Raw genomic sequence first — 14,965 nt, 5'->3', positions numbered from 1 at the left:
ACTAAACAAAAACCGTCGAAACTATTAACACTTGCGACGGCTTTGGTACATCGAAAATACAAAATATATATTTTTTATGGTATTAGTATTTGCGACAAACCATCTTCCATCATAATTATAAAAGAGGGTATTATTTACAACGACAGAAGAAACACCATCGACACTATTAACACTTGTAATGGCCTTTGTGCATTGAAAATGCAAAATATATATTTTTTATGGTGATATTATTTGCGACAAATATGATTCCATCATAAATATAAAAAAGGTATTAGTGACAGATAGGAAGCCATCGAAAATGTTAAAATATTTTGGAGAAAAAATTGCCCCTTACTTTTCACATTAGTGACAACATTTATCCATCGCAATTATTTTTTTTTATCTAATTAAGTTTGTATTTACGACAAACATGCTAACTGTCATAAATAGTTAATTTACCTTAAAAGAAGTAATATATACTTTATAATTTGGCAGCAAATTTTTTTTTCCTTTACCGCCACCCCTTCCCTCCTACCCTCACCCCCACTCAAAATTTAGAATTTGGCAACAAAAAATTTAAAATTCAGATCATCCAAAAAAAAATTAATTTTTACTTTAAAATTTTATAATTGACCCTTATAAATTTGTCAAAAAAAATTCAAAAAAGAAAACAAAGTTAGTACAACAATGGAAAAAAACCCATCTTCTCAAAAAAAAAAGGGGGTTAAAAAACCCAAAAAATATAGGAAATTCCTTTCAAGTAAACCTATCCCTAATCACAAAACAAAACAAAAAAAGCCCAAATCTGTCTTCCTCAACAAATCCCTAATTTTCAGTACAAAAACCAAAAAATAGAAAAATAAAAATATAAAAAACACAACACTGTCTTATAGTTACTCTCTTGTGCCGTCAGTATCTTTGCTTATCTCTATACCATCGTTCTCCATACTTGCCAGAATCCAATTGCCTTGCTAAGCCACTGGTATCACTTACTCTCTCTCACTCTCTTTCTCTGCACTTTAGTTTTTTTGTACAGTTTGAAATAATACTGCAGCGTTCTTGTTAAATGAATCCAATATATATATAGTGATGGAGGATGGTTGGGTGCTGCTGAGCCAAAAAGCTAGTGAATGAATGGCTGAAATTGGTTTTATTAAAAAAATATATTTGAATGGATGGTGGTGCTCATGTATTTGTGTGGTGGATATTTAATAATATAATATTGATTATTAGTGTACCGTTTGAATAATTTTTTGACTGTGAAACTTCAGGGAGACTTGATGAATGGTATTATTGACCACTTTTCAATGATATGAGTGTTTGGTGAAGCTTTAATTATAGTATTTGTGTTGTGAATATATAATAATATATGTGTTGGAAAAGTAACTTTAGCCTCTTTCTTTTCCTTTTCTTTTTTTTTTCTTTTTGGCTCTAAACTTTAGCAGTTCGTTAAGAAAAATTTGTGGCTTCTCTCCACGCTTAACGCACAAAGGAATAGAAAAAGATTAAGGTCATGTAGAGGAATTTATTGTAATATTATTTGTTTTTTTTTGAAATATGTATAAATAAAAAAATAAAAAAATATGTATAATATTATTTAAAAATTAAAAATATATATTTAAAATGCTATACCAAATAGCCTAAGTGATTGAGCATAGAAAAATCTGCAGTAATGCCGAAGTAGGGACTTGATGAAAAAGAAAAAACCTTTTGCGCCTAGCCTTTGAGTACTGACATGCCATCATGAAAAAGAAAATTAAAAAGAAAAGAAATAATGGTTGTTTTTCTCAAAAGGCCTTGTGCCTCACTATATATATATATATATATATATATATATAATGGTATCCATAGAAGCCTAGGTGATTTGATTTAGATGGTTATTTAGTTTGGTCCTTATCTCAAAAGTGAACTAAGTGGCAGGTGGCAAAAAGTAAAGTGTGCATATATATATATATATATATATATATATATATATTTATATATGTTTTGAATATGTGGATTTTTTGTGTGAGTTATTTTTTTTTTTTTTTTTGAGAAAAAGGTAAGAGAGGCTTTATTAAATAGAAAAGGACTCTTGAAAAAATTACACCGCACAATCACCCTGGAGTACAGCATCCAGGTCCTCGGGTAGTTCTTCCACCCAAACATCCACATCTGCAGATAAAACTGCTCTATGGACAAGGGAATGGGCTAACTTATTACCTTCCCTTTTTACATGATGAAAACTACATAGCTCTAAACACGAACCCAATCGGCGAGTCTCCTCTACCACATGACCAAACATAGTAAGGCAGCTGCCCTGTTCCTTCAAGGCCTGAATAACACGCAAACAATCTCCCTCAACCATGACCTTGAAAATGCTCAGTTCAGTTGCAAAGAGGACCGCCCGCCTGGCTGCTAAGGCTTCCGCCAGCTCCACCGTTTGGGGAAGTTTAATCTTCTCACTTAAGGCTGCGATAATATGGCCACCTGAATCCCGAAGCACCACACCCAACCCAGCTAGACCCAACTGCTCAAACAGGGCCGCATCAAAATTTGCCTTGTAAACAGGCTCCGGAGGTGGTTTCCACTTGACTGGGGGAGGAATGATGTCCGGTTTCCTTGTTCTGTTTTGCACTTCAAAAAACTCCTCCACCAGATTGCACGCCCGTCGACTAACATCCAGCAGTGGCCACGTAGGCTGGCATTCCCTCAAATTGTTTCGTCGTTTCCAGAGGCTCCACGCAATAGTTGCAAACCATGCAACGTTGAAACTTGAATTTAGCTTCAGCACGCTCTCAAACAGGTCCATGAATGATCCGTGATGTTTCTCGTATAGTGCCGCAAAACATCTTACTGATCTCCATACTACTTGGGCTTGCTCACAGTACCACAGACTATGGAGAGTAGATTCCTGAGCTTCTTCACAGAGAGGGCAGAGAGCATCTCCCAGTACATGTCGTCGGCACAGATTCATCTTCGTTGGAAGCGAATCCTTTACAGCTCTCCACAAGAAATAACGAACACGATTTGGTGCACGAATTTGCCAAATACCTGTCCACACCTCTTTTGCGCCCTCTGAAGATGAAGAACTAGCTCTGGGTTGCAAAACGGCACTTGATAGCATGTGATACGCACTTTTAACTGAATAAACACCACTTGGAGTTAGGGGCCAGATGAGTTTGTCTTCAACAGTGTCTTCACTAAGATAAATCCTTTTGATCTCATTAGCTTCCCAAGGATAAAACACTTTATCTATGAGGTCCGTATTCCACTGTTTTGGATTATGCAGTAGCAAGTCACTAACCTTATTAAGGTTGACATCCGGCCTAGGAGACATAACCAGCCCAGGGGTATGTTCAAACAGCCACCTGTGGTTCCAAATATCGATCAAATGACCATTCCCCACTCGCCATACCGCCCCATGTTGGATAACTTCTCGTGCTTGCAAAATACTCTTCCAAGCGTAGGAACATTTGGGGTGGATAGGAACATCAAATATGTTACCATTAGGGAAATATTTAGCACTAAAAACTTGGAACAACAGAGTGTCTCTTTGATGGAAGAGACGCCAAACTTGCTTAGCCAACATTGCATTATTAAATCTTTGAATATCCCGGAAACCCAAACCTCCCACAGACTTAGAGTCACACAAAGTACTCCAATTAATCCAGTGTAGCTTTCTATTTTCACCTTGGCCCCACCAAAACTTACGTATCATAGCTTCAATATCCTTGCATAATCCCACTGGTAACTTGAAAACACTCATAGAATAAGTGGGTATAGATTGGACAACGGCCTTTATCATGATCTCCTTCCCGGCTTGTGAGAGCAACTTCTCCTTCCAACCTTGCATCTTGGCCCAAATCCGTTCCTTGATTTGTGTAAAGCAAGCCTTCTTATTCCTTCCGATAAAAGATGGCAAGCCCAAATATTTCTCGTAGTGGTGGATTGCAGGAACACCAAGTGAATTTTTTATTGCTTCTTGTACATGCACATCGGTATTTTTGCTAAAGAACAAAGTGGTTTTATCTGCGTTCACCATTTGACCCGAGGCTTCCTCATAGCATGTCAATAACTCCTTAATTTTCTCACACTCCTCCAAGGATGATCTACAAAACAATAGACAATCATCTGCAAAAAATAAATGGGTTAATTTTGGCCCATTTCTGCAGATAGAAAAACCTTGTATTTCACCATCCACCGCTGCCTTCTGAAAAATAGCATTGAGGCCTTCCGCACAGAACAGAAAGAGATATGGTGAGAGAGGGTCCCCTTGCCTTAAACCCCTTGCCGGGGTTATCAAGCCTTTTGGTTCCCCATTCACCAAAATCGAATAAGTTACCGTGGTGATGCACTCCATAATCAAACTCACCCAAGACTCCTGAAAACCCAACTTCAATAATACTTTCTCAAGGAATGACCACTCCACCCTATCGTATGCTTTGCTCATATCTAACTTGAGGGCCATAAAACCTGTCTTCCCTGTACAGTTATTTTTCATATGATGCAGAGACTCAAAGGCAATGAGAACATTATCAGTGATAAGCCGATCAGCTATAAAGGCACTCTGTGTATCAGAAATAATAGAGTTAAGCAAAGGCTTCAGGCGATTTGCAATCGCCTTGCTTACAATCTTATACAGCACATTACACAAACTAATCGGTCTAAATTCAGTCACTTTTTCCGGATTTTTAACTTTGGGAATTAAAGTTATAAAAGTGTGGTTTATAGATTTCAAAATAGAACCAGAATTTAAACAAGATAATACAGCCTGAGTAATATCCATACTGACATCTGACCAGTAGGTTTGATAGAACAATGGTGGCATCCCATCTGGCCCTGGAGCTTTTAAAGGTGCCATATCCTTTATCGCCCTTTCCACCTCATCTGCGGAATATGGTTTTGCCAAATCTGCATTCATGGAATTAGTCACCACCTTTTGTACCCCATCCACTACTCGGTCAATATTCTGAGGATTTGATGACTTGAAAAGCTTTTCATAAAAATCTGTAAGCAAACCCGAAAAACTTTGCTCCTCACTTTGCCAAACTCCATTTTCATCTCTGAGCCCTTTGATAAAATTTTGTCTCTTCCTACATGTGGCTGCACCATGAAAAAACCTTGTGTTCTGGTCACCACATTGAAGCCATTGTACCCTTGAACGTTGATGCCACATTTTTTCTTCTTTCTCCAGCAAACCATGCAATTCTGCCTTGAGATTGTCAACTGTCCCTTGGTCACCACGTTGTACAGATTCAATCTCTGCCACCCATAGCTTCTCCTTTACCACCTTTATTTGTTCCTTTACATTCCCAAAAGTTTCTTTGCTCCATCTCTTCAGTCGCTTTTTGCATTCTTTTATTTTTGTAGTAGCATTTAACATAGGTGTTCCTCTCCGTGGACCAGCCCAAGCCTCTGCAACAGTGACTTTACAACCCGGATTTGACACCCACATCGATTCAAAGCGAAAAGGTTTTCTCCGCCACCTCTGTCGTTTTCCATTTGAGTCTAGAGAGAGCAAAAGCGGTCTGTGATCAGACGTGTAACAATTTAGATGCTGCACTCTACCGGTGGGAAACCTGGCCATCCATTCGTAGTTCGCAACTCCACGATCCAACCTCTCCCAGATCCGTTCTCCTCTCCTACGCCCATGCCAAGTGAACTCCGGCCCTGAAAAACCCAAGTCCACGAAGCCACAACTGTCCAAAGCATCCCGGAATGACTGCATTTGCGTATGGGATCGTGGCACTCCACCATTTTTATCACTCACCTCAAGAAGCTCATTGAAGTCTCCAATACAACACCAATGGAGTTTTGGCTTTGAGCTGAGCATACGAAGCATAGCCCAACCTTCATGCCGTCGACTTGTTTCAGGCTCCCCGTAGAAGCCTGTCAACCTCCACGCGTTTTCCGACCCACCGTTCACAATGGCATCAATATGGTACTTCGAGAAGCTGTCCACCCATATAGTCACATCATTCTTCCATAATAAGGCTAGTCCTCCTCCTCCTTGGTCATCACTTGGTAAGACAAAATAAACCCACAAATTCCAATCTATTTTTAATCCGTGTCATTTGTGTCTTTCTTAATCGTGTCTCCGAGAGAAACACAATTGCGGGATCTTTGGCTTGTATAAGTTCACCAAGCTCATTCTCTGCGCGGCGGTTCCCAAGCCCCCGGCAGTTCCATACTAAGGTTTTCATTGTGCTCGGCGGGGCTGGGAACCAGCCTCCACCGTTTCTGCATCTGTCGCCTCTGTTTTCTTTTTCTTCCCATGCACACCAGCTTCCTCATCCTCGTAAAAATCACGTACAGACCTCTTGGCCAAAATAGATTCACGTTGGAGCAGCCCCTTATCAACTCTAGGCAGCCCACGAGGTTTATAAGTAGCCTTTCCTTTTGCTGGACCTGTGAGGCCAGCCTCCTTCTCAATAAATATTGGCCCATTTATTCCCCCTGAGCTTTGAAGGCCCATTAATTCAGGCCCATGCAAATCCACATCCTCACGTCCAGCTAAATGCCCATGCAACGGATCTCCCTTGTTATCGTATCTTGCCAGCTCACTATCTATCTCCTCTAACTGCGCCTGAAAATCTACACTATGATTAATCTCATTAAAAACTTCATTATTTTGGGCCGTTACCTCCGTAATTCCCGTGGCTGCCAAATGTGTCCGTTGCACCACCGTAGGACCCAAGCTCTCTGCCTCTCTGTCAACCGCCTCCCTTTCACCGTCGTGCTGCCCAATGTCCTCAGCATGAATATCAATGGGGCTCGCCTTGTCCCTCTGCACTTCCACAGAAGCATCCGACCTGTCAGAGTTAGCCACTGGAGTATTATCCCCTTCATAGCCTTCAACTCGGATCACACTCTTCTTAAAAGGGTGTGGGGTTAAGGCTCTCAACCATGGCCCAAACTGCCGGACCTCTGTGCGTAAGAGCTCTTTGTTCTTTGTCCAAGCCAGACATTCCCTATCACTATGTGTAAGCCGTCCACAGCCATAGCAAATATTCGGAAGTCGTTCGTATTTGAAATTCACCCAGCACTCCCTACCACTGGCTGTAGAGATCTTTCTCCCCCGGCACAAGGGTTTTGTAATATCAACCGCTACCCGAACTCGCACAAAATTGTAGTTTTGTGTGAGTTAATAATGAAGAAATTATTAGTTTCTTTTAGTCGTCTCTTTTTTGGTCAGATACTGTTATTTGTATATAATTATTTAATTAAATTAGTGGATCTCTAAAATTTAATTAAGTTTTTCATGTTAGTTAGTTTACAATATATTCATAGATGGTGTTGTTAATTTAGTACTTTTATTTTTAACTTTTATAATAAGCATATCTATTACAATTTAGACAAGAATAATTGTTAATATTTATGTCATTTTTGAAGGGTGTAGATATAATGCCGGTTGATAAATCTTGGATCAATCTTTCTAGTAGGTCATGTGAGGAATATATAAATGGAGTAACAGAGTTTGTTGATTATGCATTTCAACGTATCAAAGATGAAGATATGAAGATAAAATGTCCTTGTAATGATTGTAACAATAGATATAGAAGAACACGAGTTGAGGTTACAAGAGACCTCTTATGGAAAGGGATGAGGCGTGATTATACTAGATGGCATTTCCATGGAGAGGGAAATAGTGATGAGGACGAGGAAGGTAGTGATGAGAATGAGGATAATAGTAGTGATGATGAACAAAATATTGATGATATCCATAATATGATACGGGATGCTTATCCTCATATGAGAGATGTTGAGGAAACAAGTGGGAGTGAATCGCAAGATCCAAATGAAGAAGCAGTTTTATAGATTGGTTGAAGAGGCAGACCAACCACTTTATTTGGGATGTAAAAAGTATTCCAATTTGTCCTTCATTGTCAAATTAATGCACATAAAGTGCAAGAATTCATGGAGCAACAACTCATTCACAATTTTGTTGGAGCTACTGAAGGATGCATTTCCAATGTGCGAAAAATTGCCCATATCCCACTATGGGGCAAAGAAGATTGTGAGTGATCTTGGTCTAAACTATGAAAAGATCGATGCATGCAAAAATGATTGTATGCTATATTACAAGGAGCATTCGGAAGCAGATAAGTTCTCAGTTTGTCAGATCTCAAGATGAAAGTTGAATAGCAAGGGCGGTAAAAGGGATGCTAAAAAAGTCCCATGGAAGGTATTGCGATATTTTCCTCTTAAGCCGAGGCTACAAAGATTATTTATGTCATCAAAAACAGCTCCAGACATGAGATGGCACCATGAGAATCGTTCTAATGATGAAGTACTAAGGCATCCCGCAGACGCTGAGGCTTGGAAATCATTTGATCGAACTCATGAGTCCTTTTCCTCAGATCCTCGCAATGTAAGTCTTGGGTTAGCTACCGATGGCTTTAATCCTTTTGGAAACATGAGTGTTAGCTATAGTTGTTGGCCTGTTGTCGTATTCCCTTACAACATTCCCCCGTGGATGTGTATGAAAGAGCCTTACCTATTCATGTCTCTACTTATTCCGGGCCAAAAGGGTCCTGGCAATGATATCGATGTATTTTTAAGGCCATTAATTGATGAGTTAAAAGAATTATGGGAAAAGGGTGCTGAAACCTATGATGCTTCAATGCAGGAAAACTTTCAAATGAGAGTTGCATTAATGTGGACTATCAATGACTTTCCTGCGTACACTTATACCTCAGGTTGGAGTACACAAGGGAATCTTGCATGCCCTTGCTGTGGTAGTGAGACTTCTCATCGTAGGTTAAAGCATGGGAGCAAAATGTGCTATATGGGTCATCGTCGATTTCTTCCTCCTGACCATAAATGGCGATCACAAAAAGCACAATTTGATGGTAAGAGAGAGAGAAAAGGGGCACCAAAACGATTATTTGGTGATGATGTGCTGAATCAACTTGGTACTCTGCCACCAATAACACTAGGCAAGGCCGTTAAAAGGAAAAGGTTACCTGGGCGTGGAAAGTGCCACAATTGGAAGAAGCATAGTATTTTCTTTGATTTGTCGTATTGGAGAACATTGTTATTGCATCATAATTTGGATGTGATGCACATTGAGAAAAATATATGTGATAGTGTGATGGGGACAGTATTAGATATTGATAAGAAAAGTAAAGATTCCTTAAATGCTAGGCTCGATCTAAAAATGATGGGTATACGAAAGGAACTTCATCCTGAAGATGGGAAGACTACTTTTCCTCGTGCTTGTTATACACTCTCAAAAGATGAGAAAAAGGCTGTGTTTCAGTGGTTGCAAAATCTAAAGGTTTCGAATGGTTACTCTGCAAATTTGTCTCGGTGTGTGAATGTAGGAGAACAGAAGATTTTTGGTATGAAAACTCATGACTGTCATGTCTTCATGGAGAGATTACTCCCTCTTGTAGTGCGTGAATTATTACCTAAAAAGGTATCTGATGCTTTGATCGAGCTTAGCAATTTTTTAAAAGAATTACGCTCTAAAGTTTTACGGTTGGAGGACTTGGAGCATATGGAGCACAAAATTCCTATAATTCTTTGTAAGCTAGAAAGAATTTTTCCACCTGCTTTCTTTGATGTAATGGTACACTTGCCAATTCATCTACCTTGGGAAGCTAAAGTTGCCGGTCCAGTGCAATATCGATGGATGTATCCGATTGAAAGGTAAAATGATTTTTTTTTTTTTTTATAAGTGAAAGTTAAATTGAGATATTATTTGCAATATAGTTTTTTTTTTTTTAATTACTCATATTAATTTGATGCATCAATAGGTATTTGTGTAAGCTCAAGGGTTATGTTCGTAACAAGGCACACCCAGAAGGGTCGATTGCAGAAGGGTATGTGGCAGATGAATGTCTAACATTTTGCTCACGGTACGTATCTAATTGGGATCGAAACAATATTTAATCGACCTGAGCGAAATGATGATCAATGTCCAGCAACATGTGATGATACCCCTCGATTACCCATATTCTCTAGGAGAGGCCGCCCTTATGGGAAGAGTGTAGTACGAGAGTTAAACAACACTGATTACTATGCAGCATCGCTTTATGTCCTACAAAATTGTGATGAGATCGAGCCCCTTGTTCAGTAAGACTTACTTCTTGTACATCAACTCTTTAATATTCTTGTATAAACTTTGAAGATTGACTATTATGATATCTTATATGTAGAGAACATAGGAACATCCTTGTAGACTTGGGTGTCAATGTTGACGAGATGCCTAGACATGAGTTCATTTGTTCGTTCAAAGAAAGGGTACAATCACATTGGTTCTTCCATTTAAAAAAAAAAAAATTAATTAAAGCATGAATCTTACATTATTTATTTATATTTGCAGATCACAAAACTTTATAATGATGGAAACGAGCAAGTTGACGAGCATGTGCGATCATTGGCTTGGGTCCAGATAAACGAGCTACACACTACCCTTGTTACAATGTCAATGGGTTTAGGTTTCGTACTAAACTAAGTCAATTTGTGACAATTAAGTCAGTTTTTTTTCCATCTTTAATTTTTTTTTTTAACATTTAGCAATTTTTAATAAAGAACAATGATATTAATAAAAAAATTATTTTTTAAAAACCAATAATTATACAATTTTTTAATTTATAAATAATTGAATGTTAAGCTGGACATCATATTCTATCCTTAAATCAAGGAAAAATGGCTAAGTATCCTTTATTTTTGAAGTGTGTAGCAAAACACTCATCTTTCCAAAGTATCTAGTAAAATGCCAATGTTTTTGAAATTTGATTTTAACGAAATCGAATTCCAGGTACAACTCGACATTAGTAATGTCGAGTTCTATGCATATTTTGCCACTTAATTTTTTTTTTTTTTTTTTGAAATACACATAGAACTCAATTTTGAGGATATTGAGTTTTACACTACTCAATTTTAAGCAAAGACATTTTGCTAAATATTTTAGCTATTCCCACCCCCCCCCCCCCCCCCCCCCCCCCCCCCCCCCACAAATCATGTTATGTCAAACGATGAAATACAAATTTATTGTTCTATTCATGTGCTATAACCAAATAGATGCATAAGAATAATTATTTCTTATTTCATTACAATTTTTTGTATTCCCTGTAATGCTCATTCTAATATTTTGAGTTTCCACTTTCTAGTTTCTAGTGGTAAAAAGTCACAAAGCCCACAACTTTACATTCCATCGTATTTTTCATGTAATGACTATATGTCATGAGTTAGAACTCATTGACTTATAGCTATTTTGTAGTAAGATAAGTAATTAATTATTCAATCCACAAGCAGAACACGAAATCACTAAAACTTTTTTTTTAAGAAGATAGGTATAATAAGCCTATAACTTTTATTAAGCAAGAACAGTCAAAATCAGATTTTTTTTTTGAAAGTCTCCAAGAATATTACAGCCATTTATTTGCAGCTTCATCGGACATCAGAACATAGTTCTAACAAAGTTGATAACCGCATTCTAAATATAGTTTCAGCAGCAATCTACTTATCCCTTAACGTTCTATTTCTCACCATCAAATTATCGTAAGCTGCACAGGAGAATATTAATCTTCAGATGATGGATTGCAAAAGATTTCTTCAAAGGACTATGACATCCAAAAAATTGTATCTTACCAACAATAAGGATGAAAAGCAATATTGCTCATTTCATAGAAGAAAACTATAAAGAGTTTATTATTTTTCTTAAAAAAAAACTGAAAATGTTTTTTTTTTTTTTTTTTTTTTTGGGGGGGTGCATTTTGAGTTAATGCGGCATGATTGAATTATAGGAGCGGGGTAATTTAGTCTTGCCAATTTTTTTAATCCACGCATGCCATATGTCCATAATTTTAAATGAAGGTGGTTTGCTCCAAGTTAGATACCATGTTAGCATTCCGTTAAGCCACATAGGAGATAAACTAACAGACTTAGACAGAAAAACCCAAAGTAGAACATTTTGCAAAGTTTAAGAACGAAAAACAATTTTTTTAAAGTTTAGAGATGAAAAACAAACTTCTAGTAGAGTTTAGAGGCAAAAAAAAAAAACTGACATTGCCACTATTAGGGCTGTCCACGGGTCGAGCCGGGTCAGGTTTGTGCCCAACTCGGACTCGACCCGAATGCATCGGGTGGGGAAAAGTTTAATCCATAACCGACCGGAATAGAGTTTTGGGTCTGCCGGTTTGGGTCATATCGGTTTCGATTCCATATCGGTCTGTTTCGGGTTTGCTAGAGTGGAGCGAAATTTGGCCAAATTTTGGCTGAAATATTGCCAGATCTGGTTAGATCTAATGAGATCTGGCTGATATTTCCCTATTTCTATAAAGATCGGGCTGAGATCTTGATGGATCTAGCCGAAATTTGCCTATATCGTTGGACTTAAGAGTTTGGACTTACTGGTTTTTGGCTGAAACTTGTGATTTCTGACGAGGAAGAACAGCTCATCAGGCAGATTGGGTTCGTGGGTTTCTCAAATAGCCAACCTGCAACTCGAACCGATGGTCTCGGGTCCTTGTGCCGACGACCCGCGTTCGACCAAAACCAAGCTTGGATCGGGCGGTTTTGGGTGAAGATGATCAGGTTTCAGGCAGTTTTTCAGGTCCGGGTGGGTCGTGGACAGCCCTAGCCATTATATGTGTGGGAGCTCTAAATTTGTAGAAAATGTTAGCCTAAGTCTTGTGGTGGGTAAAACAAAAAGGCAGAAGGAAAACAAATTAAAATTCCATTTTCTACCAAGGTATTGATATGAATATGTGCATGTGGAAATGAAGAAAGAGAGGATAGAGGTAGGAACTTTATACTATATCCGAAATTGGTATTCAATGTTGAGGATCTGCTTGTTTGTGTGGATCATCTGGACGTTTGAGGCACCTGAAGATACACATAAGCACACAAGGTTTTTGCATAATTTTGTCATTTGTGAAACACTCTTTGGAACAGCTTTGGAAGCATTCTTGCTCATATAAAATGAAATTTTGTGAATCCGAGAGGCATTCCACAAAGCAAATGCCATAGCAGACTTTTTGCGGCAACCTTGCATCTAAGGAGCACACTTGAATGCATCGTTGAAAGCACTTGCTATCATAGACATAGTTTTGGGTAGACGGAGAGCTGTGCTTGATTGGGAAGATATAGGCTTCGCTTTGCATTATAACTGACACAACTAAAATCCATACTATCTTCCTCAAAGCAATTCTCCTCATATTATTTCCACACTTACGTAATTGAAAGTTTTCTTTTCTCAGTCATGGACAATCTTAATCAGCTTTAACCCTTTTATATTGTATAAGTTCTTTGAAATTTTCCATTTTGGATTCAGTATTGATTTACTCTCTTACAATCAACCTTTCTCCAAATATAGAGATGTCAACTATATTAAAAAAAGAAAATCATTTTACAATTAATTGTGGCTTTTGAGGTTAGTTAGTCTCTATTTAAAGTTACGGCTCTTGCATATTATGATGTGTTTATCGAGTGACTCTATGCATATATTATATTCCTATCAATCAAATTTTTTATTAAGTATAATAATCCTTGTTATTGTAAGTTGTAACCACACATCTCATCACTTTTGGATTTTGGTGAGTATGGCCAATGACATTTTTTTTACTCACGTGTCTTCTTATTTAAGTTGGAAATCATGATTTAAAATTATGATTTTAATTTTTTTTTTTTGGGGGGGGGGGGGGGGGGGGCTGTGTGTGTAAAATTGTTTATGTGCAACAAGTATTACAGCTTATAAAAACATGTAAATATATGCATGTAAGGGATGTGATGTAATTATGTTAAATGTTAGCTTTTATATATATATATATATATATATTAGAGAGTTTTAACCTATAGCGTCCGCTCTTGGGTAACTCTTTATCATCAGACCAAGACATCAATCAGTTTTTAGTGTAGGCGGAGATTGAACCTCAAATATCTTATTCTCAACTATCAGAGACTTTATTAGTTAAGCTAACTAGAACCCATAATGTTACATTTTATTGTAACATTATATTATTGGAGTCTTATATTAATAGAATGTCTTTACAAGAATATAACATTACCTTGTTTTTATTTAATTTGATTCAATATTTTAAGACTTTTCTAATTAAAATATAAATAATTTTTTCTGGTTTAATGTTTTAAGACTTTTCCTCCCTCACACATTTACACAAAACACTTTCCAATTCAATTCACCACTTTTACCTCTTGCCTTTCTATTCTTTTATATATACCTACCTATGGCCCTTCATGCCATCCCATAACAATTACACATAGACCAAAAACGATGTTATTTACTTTCAATATTTCAACAATGCCTACCATGCTCCAATACTGTTGTCTCATCTAATCCTAACATGTATGAGTTGACTACAACCAAGGAAGAAGAGGTTGCATTTTATATTGAGTGATAATAGCAATTATGATTTTGATGTTAACGTTAGACATTTTGAACTTGTGGTTTTGTAAAGAATGTGATTGACTGTGAGTGTTTGGGATGTGAATCAAAAAGTTGAAGTCATAGCATTTATTGTTGCCAAGTTCTTGTTACTCCACCTCATCCATCACGTTATTACCCATATAATAATTCTTTTCTTATTTATTTATTATTCCTAATTTTTTATTCAAAAAATATACAAATAGATTAACTTTACACATTCATCTTAAGCGTTTTTAACTTTACATATAATTTTACCTTTACATATTCATCTACTTTAATTGAGATGTTTATTACTTTATATCTAAACAATGAAATCAATGAAGAATCAAAAACCAAAAACAATGTCTATACATATATATCTTATATATAATAATGGAAGTTTTATAATAAATTTTACAAAACACTTTTTGCACTGCATCTTTGGCATCATTTCTTTTTCTTTTGCATTTGCCTTACTTGACAAATAATATTACAATGGGTACTGTGGCCCTCAAACCCAAAAATCTGTAAGACTTGGATCCTTAATTTATTTGTTTTATGGGGATATTTTTTCGGCCCACGATGGGAGGTCCCAAGAGCAGTTGCTGGCTACAATAGGCTGGGTCTTGA

At 37.2% G+C, this 14,965-nt stretch overlaps 2 protein-coding genes across 2 annotated transcripts; one reads left to right on the top strand and one right to left on the bottom strand.

Moving 5' to 3' along the window:
- Positions 1 to 2,062: 2,062 nt before the first annotated feature.
- On the bottom strand, positions 2,063 to 6,963 carry LOC115990020. The gene is made up of 3 exons (XM_031113883.1): positions 6,887 to 6,963; positions 6,187 to 6,773; positions 2,063 to 6,015 (listed from the first exon to the last, which is right to left on the bottom strand). The coding sequence occupies exons 1-3, from the start codon at positions 6,961 to 6,963 to the stop codon at positions 2,063 to 2,065; spliced, it is 4,617 nt and encodes a 1,538-aa protein (XP_030969743.1).
- A 1,252-nt stretch (positions 6,964 to 8,215) lies between these two features.
- On the top strand, positions 8,216 to 10,780 carry LOC115990019. Its single transcript, XM_031113882.1, has 6 exons — positions 8,216 to 9,615; positions 9,723 to 9,824; positions 9,931 to 10,041; positions 10,125 to 10,209; positions 10,292 to 10,411; positions 10,730 to 10,780. The coding sequence occupies exons 1-6, from the start codon at positions 8,216 to 8,218 to the stop codon at positions 10,778 to 10,780; spliced, it is 1,869 nt and encodes a 622-aa protein (XP_030969742.1).
- Positions 10,781 to 14,965: the final 4,185 nt, after the last annotated feature.

The sequence above is a fragment of the Quercus lobata genome, chromosome 5 (genome assembly GCF_001633185.2).
Source record: "Quercus lobata isolate SW786 chromosome 5, ValleyOak3.0 Primary Assembly, whole genome shotgun sequence".
Taxonomy (NCBI): Eukaryota; Viridiplantae; Streptophyta; class Magnoliopsida; order Fagales; family Fagaceae; genus Quercus; species Quercus lobata.
The sequence above is the reverse complement of the archived record's forward strand: the minus strand, read 5'-3'. Positions and strand labels throughout refer to the sequence as shown.

What these genes read in the sequence shown, in the direction of transcription:
- LOC115990020 (XM_031113883.1), bottom strand. Translation starts at nt 6,963, where the DNA reads ATGGCTGTGGACGGCTTACACATAGTGATAGGGAATGTCTGGCTTGGA. An exon ending in AAGAGCTCTTACGCACAGAG is followed by an intron (nt 6,774 to 6,886) that starts GTCCGGCAGTTT and finishes TAACTCTGACAG; the next exon opens with GTCGGATGCTTCTGTGGAAG. An exon ending in TGCAGAAACGGTGGAGGCTG is followed by an intron (nt 6,016 to 6,186) that starts GTTCCCAGCCCC and finishes GATTAAAAATAG; the next exon opens with ATTGGAATTTGTGGGTTTAT.
- LOC115990019 (XM_031113882.1), top strand. Translation starts at nt 8,216, where the DNA reads ATGAGATGGCACCATGAGAATCGTTCTAATGATGAAGTACTAAGGCAT. An exon ending in TGGATGTATCCGATTGAAAG is followed by an intron (nt 9,616 to 9,722) that starts GTAAAATGATTT and finishes ATGCATCAATAG; the next exon opens with GTATTTGTGTAAGCTCAAGG. An exon ending in GAGATCGAGCCCCTTGTTCA is followed by an intron (nt 10,042 to 10,124) that starts GTAAGACTTACT and finishes TCTTATATGTAG; the next exon opens with AGAACATAGGAACATCCTTG.